The sequence below is a fragment of the Lepisosteus oculatus genome, chromosome 5, assembly GCF_040954835.1.
Source record: "Lepisosteus oculatus isolate fLepOcu1 chromosome 5, fLepOcu1.hap2, whole genome shotgun sequence".
In the NCBI taxonomy this organism is placed as follows: domain Eukaryota; kingdom Metazoa; phylum Chordata; class Actinopteri; order Semionotiformes; family Lepisosteidae; genus Lepisosteus; species Lepisosteus oculatus.
Window position 1 is genome coordinate 5,257,533 of NC_090700.1, and position 12,483 is coordinate 5,270,015.

The window sequence follows — 12,483 nt, forward strand, 5'->3', positions numbered from 1 at the left end:
GGGACGACACCGTCTCCCTCAACAGTTACAGGCGATGCGTGGGGGACGTTCCGCCCGCAAACGAAAGCTGCCGTTGCTAATCGGAGCCCCCTAACAATGGCAGGATCCCAGTCCTTTGTAACGGCAGCTCCCGAGGGGCGAAGCAAACACCCAGATGGGGGGGGGACCGCAACCCCGCCCGCTCGCAGGACCCTCGAAACCCAAACGCCAGTGGGGCTCGTTAGCGCTGACATCTGCAGGCGCCGCCCTCACTGCGCAAGTGCGGAGCCCGCTGTTGAAAAGAGGGACCCTGGCTCCCCCGCTGACTAACCCACTGACTCACGGAGGAGGAGGAGGCGGCGGCGAGGCAGCGGTCAAGCCAGGCGCTTGCACAGGGGAGTGAGCTCTCACTGACCGGCCCGCAGGACACTGATGAGCGTCAAGTCTGTGTCGGGAGACGTTGGAGACTCGGGCTCTCTTCTGCGGTTCAGGGGATCTGTGCGTTTCGAGACTTTCTGGTTAACCCGCAAGCGGGTGTTGTTGTTTTTCCCTGCGTCCCCAAGGTGTCCCGCTGCTGGCTCTGGGAATGCTCTTAGCGGGTTTTGGAGCTGGTAGAGCGCTGCCCAGTCGCGCAGCGGAGGAAAGACCGGCTTCTCGGGCTGATGGAGACGGACGGAACTCGTTTCAACAACGAAAACTGAATCGGATTACACGTGACCGGTCCGTTCGGGTGCGCTTCCCGGGATCCCGGGCGAAACTTTGAATGAGAAGAAGTTTGTTTCCCGCTGCTCGTCCGCAGAGCACGCAGACGGTGTTGCGCTCCGGCGGGGGACCAGCTGTTTTTCCGCGGCCGGACTTCACTCACACGCCAGTCGAGAAACAACTGCATGTGAACCAGCCGCTCTCTGCCAGTCGAGGAATCGGCAAGGACGGACTCGTTGGCTCATGCTAAATAACGCCTTTTTGCCGTTTTCTTCAAGTGCAACAGGCTCAAATCTGTGAACAGCAGCGGGATCGCAATCTATAGCTTTTAGCGTGTCGCCCCCTGAACCAAGCGCCTTATCCGCGGGGGAGTTTCGCCGAATGACAGGACCTCCGCCGTCTTTGTGAATGTTATTATGCGTGTGTCCCTCCGTCTAGACTGAGAGGACAGGCGGTGTCAAACGCGCGCACTTGTGGTGCGCCCGGCGTGCGGTCAGCCATGCGCGGCGACGGCTCGGCGCTGTGCTCGGCCCTCGCCCTGACCCTGCTGCTGGCCGTGGCCGACGTGCGGGCGAGCGGCGAGTACTGCCACGGCGGGCTGGACGGCCAGGGGGCCTGGCGGGAAGGCTTCCAGTGCCCCGAGCGCTTCGACAGCGTGGACGCCACGATCTGCTGCGGCAAGTGCGCGCTGAGGTACTGCTGCTCCAGCACGGAGGCGCGCCTGGACCAGGGGTCGTGCGAGAACGACCGGCGGGCCCCCGACACGGGCGCGGACAGCAAGGACAGCCGGGACAACGCCGCAGGTACCCGGGGGCCGGGGATCGGGGGTCGGGCTCCCGCAGGGACACGCCGCTTTCCACCGGCGAGCACGGTGATGCGCAGCGCAGCGCAACGCCCGCAGAGCTGGGTCGCCCGTGTGAGAGGATTCAGTTCGCTCGCTTCTACTTTGTAACAGCGGTTTTGTCCGTGTAGGTTTTCGGACGCGTCGTTTAAAGGTTCACCCAAGGCTGTATTTTATGTACTGGCTCCTTTGCGGAGTTTGTAATCCTGGTGTGTACTTACTGGTGTTACTGCTGGAACAGCAGGCTAGCAAAGGGGTATCGGTTAAAAGCTTTGAAAGTTAATAACGGGCACTAGAGAACCTGCAAATTACCCCTTTTATTTTTAAATATGTCACTTTTAACTCGCCAGTTGCCGGTGACAGCTGTCCAGGAGGTATCACAGTCCTGTCTCGGCGAATAGTAGACTTTTAACAATGTTTAAATTGCTAAATTAGTGGCGACTATGCAAGGGGTTTATATTGCTGTGCTATTGATAGACGCCAGTATGCCACAAGTATTTCGAAATGCTTGTGCGAAGTGTGGAAACGTTTTTAGAAAGGTAAATACATTTTTAAAGAAGTCCCTCTACATCATTGTTTAGATATCGCTTTTTTTAAACTTCGTGCGTTTATTTTTTTTTGCTATATCAGTAGGCCTGCCTGTCACCTAGTTTAGAAAAGTCGAGCTGTGTGTCTCGGCCAAAGTAAGCAATTTTCCAGAGAATGTAAAAAGACGCTTCAGTGCCTTAACTTGCTAGCGCTTGCACAGTCAGTGGAGCAGACGGCGTGTTTTTCTTTTCAAATTCGGACCCTAAATGCTTCATGTCTTAACTTCTTTGGGGGCGCGAAACTCCGCAGTCTTGACTCCCGAGGGGGTCGGTGGCGTTAGTGAGAGCGATTATGCACGTTGTAATTAAAACCTTCTTAAGCGATCTCCAACGTGTACCTCACTTTACACATTACCCGAGCGGTAGACGTCTGTGTTCACTGTTCATAATCGGTGCTGCAGTCGGGGATGTTTCGGCGATATCCACGCTCATGTGGCCCACATATAAATCTTACTGCCTGGGAACACAGGGTTGGAACAAGGAAAATTAATCGTTTTAATCCACAGAGATCCACTCAAAGCATTTTTGAATATTTTTGTCCATTTTTTGCAAACTGTTTTCCCCGTTACCACCATGATTTCTATCATATTTAACTTCTTGTGTGGACTACTGTAGTTGCCTCGCTCGGGGAGCTGAATGCTCACCTCATTGACTGTACCTACCTTATTAAACCGGACAAGGCGGTCTGACGTTTCCGATGCGCCTTGATCAGAGCCATGGAGCACTCATACCTAGCCAGGCGTCTGCTCTGTGACTTGTGTGCTCAATGTTCTGCTCCATTAACACTAAGGGTTATGCAAAGTGAAACATTTGTGATCAGACCATGGGGAACACAAAGCAGATGCAATGTTACAAGTTACTCATTGTGTGTTTCTAGTGGGGGGGGACTGCATTGCTACTTGAGTTGAGACTTTATCAGCCTGTAGTACGTTTACAGTCTCTCTCCCGGACAGCCTGTAGAAACCGTGAGGAACTGTGCGGTCAGGATGAGAGACTGGCCTGTAACAGCAGTGCAGGGCCAGACGAGGCAGTTTCACCCCTCAGCACACAGATCTGGTTGGGGGCGCTCTGTCCCCCTGAGGGGGACACCAGCTCCATGGAGAAGAGAATCTGGACAGAGGGTCCGATTTAAAGACGGGTCGTTCCCATGGACCAGAGGGACAGTCCTCGGTCCTTAGGTATCGAGGGGGAAAGTTTTTGAGGGCTGTTTCCCAAACGCGGTGCAGATCCCCTGGAGAAGAGGTCTCTGTAGGGCATTGCTAATAACACACACGATGAAATATTCAAAACCGTCCGGCAGGGAAACGAGTCTCACTGAGCTCAGTCGAGGCCTTTCTGGTAAGGAGAAGCGTTTTGATCTCAGGGTGAAGTGTTTACCAATTAGTGGATACCCCCCCCACCGGAATGCCCCTGAAGGCTATTCTGGGGTCCCCCGACATCTGCAGGCTCCAGTTGGGGAACCACTGCCCAGCAGCTGTGGGTGTCGGAGTCAGGCGGCCCAGCCTGGCTTATATTCAGAGCGCAGCACCAATCCGCAGATACATTCCATGGGTTTTTCTGAAAAAAATCTTCCGAGGTCAAATTCCTTCCAGACTCCCGAAAGCTATCCTGTAGGAATCCTTCAGGAATACCGCAAGGAGGATCTGAAGGACTGCTTTGACAGAGAAAAAGAAATCATGCTTGCAGGAATCCGTAAGGATTTTGTCTCTGAAATCCAGCAGGATCCAGATCTGCATCCTTCATTATTTGTTGTTTTTAGAGCATCAGATATTTAAATCTCTCTCTATATATTTCTTCACTGATTTAAGAAAAACATACGTTCATATAAGGTGCATTTCCTAGATGTACCTGTTCTCTTGCAGGTTGCGTAAAATGAGCTAAATTGTTCACCAGCACTGCCACACAACTTGCAGTCATTAATATATTAACTCTCTTCAAGTCGTGAAATATTATCAGAGTGAAACCAGGAGCCCCCATTGTCCTCCATTCAAAGGCAAAGACAGGAATGTTTAGTCGGTAACAAAATCTCTGTCTTTTCTGAAAGAGGTGGATGGGAAAATGTTTCACATGTATCATTTCTCAAGGAAGCAACAGCAGTCAGTCAAGCAGAACGGCAAGAAACATCTCAGGGCCGTGCTTTGTAATCCGGTTTGTTTTGCATCCAGGCAGTTACAAGGTGACGGGGCCAGTTTGTCTTGAGTTCGGCTCAAATGCCACACGAGTTCACCTCCAGAAGGCAGGACGCGGCCGCAAACCCTGAGAGCGAACGAAAAATCACATGGCTGATCAGTTATGCCGGATTAAAGAGGATCAAAATGTTATGAGCTGATTACCTCCCAGAGCAGTTAAAGACTTTTTGTCAGGTTTTTAATTAAAACAGCAGTGATTGGCTGCAGGAGGAAAAACAGGCTGTCCCCTTTTCAAGTGTAAGTTTGTCGTGGGTGCAGCTGAAATTCCTGCTTTTAGAAACTGCAGGTAATTCTGTTTCACAGTCAAGGGGAGAATTGCCAGCTGATTTTTTTTTTCCAAGGGTTGTGATTCAGGAGGGAGCAGCTGGGACAGGATCCCATAGCAAGCCCAGCGTTTTTGAGTGTTGCTCCTTCTTGTGCACTACTTTAAACTTCAGGTGCTTCAGGGTCGTCTAGTTCCTCCCCTCGCCCACCCCGGTCTCCAGGGTTTTTTCATGAGATTTCATGATTACAACGAAGGAGCTGGGAGGTCTTATCCCTTCTCTTGGCGTGTGCGTGCGTGTGTGCGTGTCTCAGCCTGTGGGTCCACTTCCGCTGGTGTCGGCAACAGCCTTGACCCGGTCGCTGCCGAACATCTTCGCCATCTCCGTCCCCGGTCCCGCTGTTCTCTAATCGCATTCAGCTAGAACGGCATCCGCAGGCCCCTGGGATATGCATCCCTGGTCCTGAAGTCCGCAGGGGTTGTGGAGCTGACCGCCGCGCGCCAGTCTCTGTAACCTCCCCGTCTCTCTCTCCTCCCCCGCAGTGCCCATCTACGTGCCCTTCCTGATCGTGGGCTCGGTGTTCGTGGCCTTCGTCATCCTGGGCTCCCTGGTGGCGGTGTGCTGTTGCCGCTGCCTGCGCCCCAAGCAGGAGCCACAGCAGAGCCGGGGGCCCGGCGGGGGGGCCCGGCTGATGGAGACCATCCCCATGATCGCGGGCGCGGGGGCCCCGCGGGGCTCCTCCTCCCGCCAGTCCAGCACGGCCACCAGCTCCAGCTCCAGCGCCAACTCGGCCGCCCGGCCGCCCATGGTCCGCGCCCAGGCCAACTGCTGCCTGCCGCCGGACGCCGGCCTCAGCAACGTCTACGTCAACATGCCCACCAACTTCTCCGTGCTGAACTGCCAGCAGGCCACGCAGATCATGCCGCACCAGGGCCAGTTCCTGCACCCCCAGTACCTGGGCTACGCGGTGCACCACGAGCCCCTCGCCATGACCCCCGCCCCCGCCTTCATGGACAGCGCCCAGGGCGGCTACAGGCCCCTGCAGTCCCCCTTCCCCCCCGGCGGCGCCAGCTCTGAGCAGAAGCACCCGGCCGTGACGGTGTGAGGGGGGCGCGGGGCTGCGGAGCTCACAGCCGGCCCGCGGGACGGACGCAGAGCGGTGCTCGGGGCCCGCGGGGCAGGAAGAGGCCCCGCTTCTGGATCTGCCGGTCCCGGACGGGGAACGCCCAGAGGGAGCAGGGTCCAAGCCCACAGGACCTCAGGGAGGACTGGGAGGGGCGCGTGGGCTTCTCTCGTCTCTTCACGCCACGTTGCAATCCGACTTCTTCTTCTTCTGCTTCTGCTTCGGCGCTGGCGATGTCGCCCTGCGCCCGTGCAGTGCGCCGTGGCGCGTGTGCTGCCGCCGTTCATCCGGAGAGGCGGAGAAAGGGCTGCGCCCGCGGAGACGGCATGCCTGAGGCCAAATCACAGGGGCGTAAGCAGGGGACTGAGCGCCGCCGTTGATCCGTCACAGTGCACAACTGGAAGAGTGTCGCACGACACTGTCATCTGCTCGAAATCACTTCAGATTAGGGATCCCTAAATCCCAGATTCCCTGACAGCTAGAATTCCTTTAAGTTCAGACATTGCATGGTTTGCCCAGCTGTAACCTGGAAACTACCTGCTACCCCTGTTTCGTACCAGTATTGCAATGTTAATTCATAGTCTTAAGAGCATACTGATATAATCAACCTGGTTAATGGACCGCTGAGAAAACCAGATGCCACCACTGTGTCCACATGCCCGCCTGTTCCTGCGTGAACATGGATATGAGAAAGAGCCACAGTAAAAGCACATCTCGGCTCAAAACACAAATTAATTATAAAGTGAAAGCAGTCAGTGCCACGGTGCTCAACTCCCAAATCTTCTGCTTTTAATTGTTAGAAAAAAACTACAGCTATGTTGTCCGTGTCGATCTAGTCGTCTGCTTTTTGTTCACGAATAAAAGCAGGTCTGTAGCGACCTCAGATAAGAGGCGCATCGCAGGGTTCTTTAGGTATTTCCATGTTTACCCAGAAAAGAAATGTCGAGAACAAGTTCGCAACAGGCACAAACCATTTGTACAGTAGCTGCAAGCCTTTGCACCTTTTGGAGTTTTCTTTGTATCCAGGTGCCCCTGATGCCTGAGCGCACAGACGCAGTCACAGACGCAGTCTGCTTTCCGAATCAGAAGCCACGAGGAGGAGTGTTTATTGACACGAGTGCATTCTGAATCTCATCTCCCGGTGTGGCAGAGATCCGTGTGACCGTCTGGCTCCGGCACTGTGAACCGTGTTGCTGTCACCAGGGATTACTGTGAGTTAGACTGACAGCTGGCAGGTGCACTGGCCGACACACCATTCCACTTCATTAACTCTGCTGAGCCACAGGAGAGGGGCGGACAGGGGCAGCGGCGTCCTCGGGACCCACAGACAGAACCGCTCACCCTTGCTGATGTCTCTGCGTCTCGCAGGACTCCCTTTTCCTACACATGTACCCAGGGTCTTTTGTCCAGCACATGTGGAGCGGAGGCTGGGTTTTTCTTTACTGAAAAGCTGACAGAAGAAGCAGAGGTTTAGCACATTAGTAGCCGCTCTGTGCTGGTCTGAACGGTTTGGACATAGACTAACAGAATTGTACTGAATCTGAAATGGTCTGAGGTTGCAAAGGCCTCAGTGCAGTAATTCTTCAGATGCAATGGTCACGACACCGATACAGCAATAATGCCTGACGGGTCTGGCTGTTCCTGCTGTAGTGTTGATCTCCTGGTCTGAATGTGTCAGATGCTCTGACTGGGACTGTATGAAGCCACAGCATCAATCTGCCTCACTGATCCAACTGCTGCCATTAAACCGAACTGTGCCACTCTCTCTCTCATTTCTCAATGTGAGATATTCAGGGCAAACAATTTGTATGTTTACTTGCACAAAAATATATATATATATATTTAAGCTTTATTGTGTAGAAATGTTCTTTTCATCTGTATTTTTTTAAAAAAAAGGTCTACAAAATCTGTTTTTTTGTTTGATAACTGTAACGTACGTCATTGTCAAATGATGCTCACATTGGCAACAGTTGCTCCCCAGGTGACAGAGGTTTCTATGAGATAAAACTTCTTTTTTTCATAATAAATATACTATGGTGTGGAATGACGTGTGCTTTCAGTTTAATTCAACCAGTCGGACAACAGATCAGACACTGTGTAGGAAAATGTTGACCCTTTTTCATAAACAAATCTGCCCAGCATATTTTATGCTCCAGTTGAACAGAGCCCATGTTTTATTCACTGTATTCCTTGCCTCTGACAGTACAACGTCCTCAATTCTCAGGGTGTGTGTGTGTGTAAGAAAGAACAAAGAAGCAGACTTACAATGGGAAAGAAACCATTAACTGCCACACTGAAAAGCATTTAGAAACTCAGCTCCAGACTACAACCCCCCTCTCTCTAGATGTCTGGTAGAAGACTTGAACCTGGCCAAGTGAGTCTTAGCCAGGCGATCACAAATCTCTTTAGTGCAGTGCACCAAGTGAAAAAAAAGCCTCTGATAAGTATTCCAAAAATAAATCAATAATTGGAGCCAGAAAATGCCTTTTTTAAGAAAGAATGTGGTCCCAGAATTGTGAGCAACCACTTCAGAAGAAAAACCTGACTGAACTTAATTCAAGATTCCTTAAGAATATGGCTTGCATAGCTCTCTGTTCCTGAGTAATATAATGCTGGTTTCATATTTCATTATCATGGTTAGCGTGGGACTTCTCCCTCCAAAAGAAGATTTAATGAACTTATTTGTGCCGTCTCCTCTTCTACATGTGTTGTCAGTACAAATGTCTTGCTTTTTTTTACCCAGCAAGAAATAAATATGACAGATTAAAAACAATAGGCCATTCAGTAGGTGCTGATGTGAGTTTGGGATTGTCATCTGACCAGCTAATCGTCACCGTTCTTTAACACAGCGCCTTTGGAAGCTGAAGGGAAACTTTGGGGAAATTCCTCAGTCTGTCCTGGGGTACTCAGCTGGGAGTTCACACCAATCTGTAGCCATTGTTTAATTTAAAGTGTCCAGCTAGATGTTCACTGTGCTCAGTTTCTCTCCGAGCTGACAAGATACAGATGTTCCTGGGACTGCGGCGAAGACCAGGAACAAAACGCTGTAGTAAACACAGGGCTCCTTTCAGGCTCATTGTCTCCCAGCTTGTCATTCACAGCAATTAAAATGTTCCCCGGCTGTTCCTCAGGGCCGGCTCTTGAAGGAAAGATTCACTTGAACAGATTTGTCCAGGACTCGTGAATTGTTCTCATTCAATGGGACAAGAGTCCCTGCTGGGGTGTTATTCAGGCAGTGAGGAAGCTCTGAGCCCTGCATTCCAGGGGCCTGGGCTGCGACTCCTGTGAAGAGGGGTCAGTGTCACTGCGGGTCAGAGAGAGACTGTAGTTTCACAAGCAGGCAGCGCAGCTCCTCACGAAAACAGCAAGGGAGTAGTGTCGCTACAAGCACAGCACAGCGCAAAGCCCAGCTAATAGGGGGCAGGATGGATAACAACGAGACAATTATTCAGAATGCACAGTAAAATCTCCCTACGCTCGTTTGCCCAGGTAGATATTCATAAAGCATCTTGGCATGAAAGATGGTTTCTAGGACCCATGCCTTACCACTTAATAAAACTGGACAAAATTAGTCCCTACTTTGTAGCTGTAAGCACTATAGTGTCACCTGGAAAAGCTGGAGAGCCCCCATTCACACCTCAGCTGCAGTCCTTTTCTGTCTTCAGAGCCGTCTTTATTTCACCTTGGACATATCTCCTACATTAGACATTTATCATTGTCCAATGCTGAGTGCCTGATCCTTGTATGTACTGTATAACATCAAGACTTGATTTCTGCTGCTCTTTACTCTGTGGGCTCCCTAACACTCTTCTCCTTAGGTTACACTACAGTATGTCCAAAACTGCAGCCAGATGACTGACTCACACCAGACCCTCACAGCACATCACTCCTATTCTTAAATCTCTGCACTGGTTGCCCATAAAGTCAAGTATACAATATAAGATCTTGTTACTGACTTTTAAGGCTGTAAATTATCTGGTTCCATCATACATCTCTGAACTCCTCTGTGTTTCCACTCCCTCCTGTAGGCTCCACTCAGCTGAGGCTGGTCCTGTGCTCACTGTACCCAGGAATAAATTGCGGCCTTTCGGTGTCTGTGCCTTCTCTGCCATGGCTATAATAATAATAATAATAATAATAATAATAATAATAATAATAATAATAATAATGAGTCTGGATGGCTTCAAAACAGATATACTTATCAAAGAAACCATCGTAGGTTCAATTATATTTGAAATAGTATTAAGAATTGTAAGCAAAAAAACATTTGGGTCTCAGAATTCACAAATCAGCTACTAATAAGTCACTGGAAATCGTGTCCTAGTTTTGTTTCGAGCCTCATCACAGCCACCCAGAGCATTAAAATTCAGGGCTCCACCACCGGGGCAGTGCTCGAGTCCTTCATCCCACTCGCAGGCCCGGCACAGGAACAAAGAAGCTTTGCAGGTTCACAGGCGTGCGCACTGTTTCTCACTATTCCACCCAGAACCAAAAAAAAAAAGATGCTACATTTTCCTTGGAGCTTTATGTTAGTCCTTGGCAGGTTTCTATGGAAACCAACCCAGTGAAAAGCGCCTACGAAACAAAGTGGGATACAGGAGGAGTTTTAGGAAAGGTTTGACAAGATAGACATTCCCCCTGCATGGATTAGGGAATCCATTCTCCACATTGGAAGTTTAAAATCATCCTTATGGTTTGTGTGCTCATATTTCCAACAACAGTCTTGATGCAGGAAACAGCCGAGTTGTTTTGGAGGAGAAAGGGGGTCTTGCTAAGACTACTCCACCTCACACACCTAGAAACTGCTGTAGTGCTACACACACCTACGACACCACAATCCGAGTTCTTCCCTTTCTGGGAAGTGCCCTGTGCCTCCATATTCCGTTAACATTCCTTTCATATTCCACGGGCTTTAATGCTCAAGTCTTATGTTTTATGTTGGTTTCCCCCCCCCCACATCTAGCAATAGCCCATATTATCTTCGTACGATCGACCCACCGTGTGACGGAACTGTTTTGGAAAAAACGAGCAGCTGTTCAACTGTACGAGAGCGTTTAGAACAATAACAGTAAGTCTCACGCGGCAGCTACGCTGGGCGGTTCTTCTCGGCACCCTGAAAATTCGCCTGAAATTGGCAGCTGAGCACTTCTCATAAAAGGCCTTTCCTCGGGGGGCTATTTTTAACTTGTTCAAAAGCTTCAGAGAGCCAGCGACAAGAAGGGCCGAGCGCTAGTTGGGCACACCTGCTGACAGGCCGTCACAGCGCACAGCCAGATCAGCTCAGGGCTCAGCTCCTGGATTCAGGCTCCCATAGGGCAGGCAAAAGTATCGGGATTGGTATGGAACGCTGGGAAAAGTGCATCTCCCACAGAGACACCCGTGGTGGGGATAAACACAGGGTTCTTGGAACCGATCTTGACAGCACAGCAAACCTTGGAAGAGGGAGAATATCTTAAAATGGAATAACCCTGGCACTGCTGCACACCTGACACTACCTTGTACACACCGGGGGCCCCAATTACTCTCTCTTTTTTCCAAATTCTATATTTCCAGCAACAAGATTTCCTTCAGGAGTGGAACTGCTTTCCATAACTAAAGGAAGAAGGAGAACAAAACCATCTCTTTTCTCCAGGGACCTTACAGGGGTCAAACCCATGCATCAGACCAGCCAGGCTCTTTCTCTGGCACGGTGTGCCTTTTATTTCCGTTCCTCATTTTAACTCATTGGCTAGTGAAGTGCATGTCTGGTCAATATACCGCAAGCACCATGATAACTCAATTTGATGTCTGCTGTTCATTAACTATCAGACACATTTGTAGCTGCGCGCCATTCACACCTCTCCGACAATGGACTCGCACATGTTTTGGGAGTTCTGTGCTCCCATACGCCAGATAGATCCCAGGTATCAATCCCAGAGAAAGAGAGCTTCATGTTTCTCCCTCTTCATCTGCACACAACTCTGCGGGACCTGGGCTAAGGGGAAAATGCTTTTCCCTTGACTTAAGTCAAGGGAGAAAAAACAGAAGTGTTCACCTGTATTTCATATTGACAAGCCCAGGGAGAATTCGCTACTGTTCAGCTTGCTGCTCCTATGAATGACAGGAAAGGCAGCATGGATAAAAGGGACAATTCAATCGACCTTCAGAGTTGCGCATGCATTAAGGAATATGTCCTTGTTGTATAACATTGCTTCCATCATATTGTATTTAGTTTTAATTGGCAAGGCAATCAGTCTCTTCATCAGTGCAGACCACAGAACTTTATAACCAGCCTGAGGGCAGACAGGGCTGTAACCCTCTCAATCCCACCTGCCTGTTCCTGCTGTTCCTGGAATAGAACAAGCTCACTGACCTGTTAGTATTGTAGCGCTTCGGGGTTCCGCTGCTGCATCAGGTCGGCCCCCCACCGTCGGGGGCTCGAACCCGGCGTCACTCAGCAGGGACCCAGCCTCTTGAGCCAAAGGGAAATCTCCCGTCAGCCCGGCGGCTGCGGGCCCTGCTATCCACAGGGAAGGGCGGCGACGTCACTGCGCTGGTAAGCCGTCTCTCGCAAGCAATGGAGGCCGTATGCGTTACAGTATTGCGGACTACATCTCTGGGCACCAATTACCTGCTTGAGCCGAAGGCCAGCTGCAGTCTCAGATTAAGAGTTGAGAATTAAATTGATACACATTGCTGTAATTACTGTACTATTAGGCTTTATTATTAAACATTGTTGTACCATTAGGAGCAAGAAGAATTCACCAATTCCAAGATAAGACTGAGGGTCATAACATCTTACCACATAATCAAAACATAA

The 12,483-nt window shown here is 50.5% G+C and overlaps 1 protein-coding gene across 1 annotated transcript; it reads left to right on the top strand.

Moving 5' to 3' along the window:
- The first annotated feature begins 8 nt into the window (after positions 1–8).
- On the top strand, positions 9–7,728 carry LOC102699202 (protein shisa-2). Its single transcript, XM_006627756.3, has 2 exons — positions 9–1,484; positions 5,104–7,728. Exons 1-2 carry the CDS (start codon positions 1,181–1,183, stop codon positions 5,664–5,666), a joined length of 867 nt encoding a protein of 288 aa, XP_006627819.1. The 5' UTR covers positions 9–1,180; the 3' UTR covers positions 5,667–7,728.
- Positions 7,729–12,483: the final 4,755 nt, after the last annotated feature.

Excerpts from the sequence above, each read along its gene's own strand:
- LOC102699202 (XM_006627756.3), top strand. The coding sequence starts at position 1,181 with ATGCGCGGCGACGGCTCGGCGCTGTGCTCGGCCCTCGCCCTGACCCTG. Across the intron at positions 1,485-5,103 it reads CAGCCGGGACAACGCCGCAG|TGCCCATCTACGTGCCCTTC; the intron begins GTACCCGGGGGC and ends CCTCCCCCGCAG.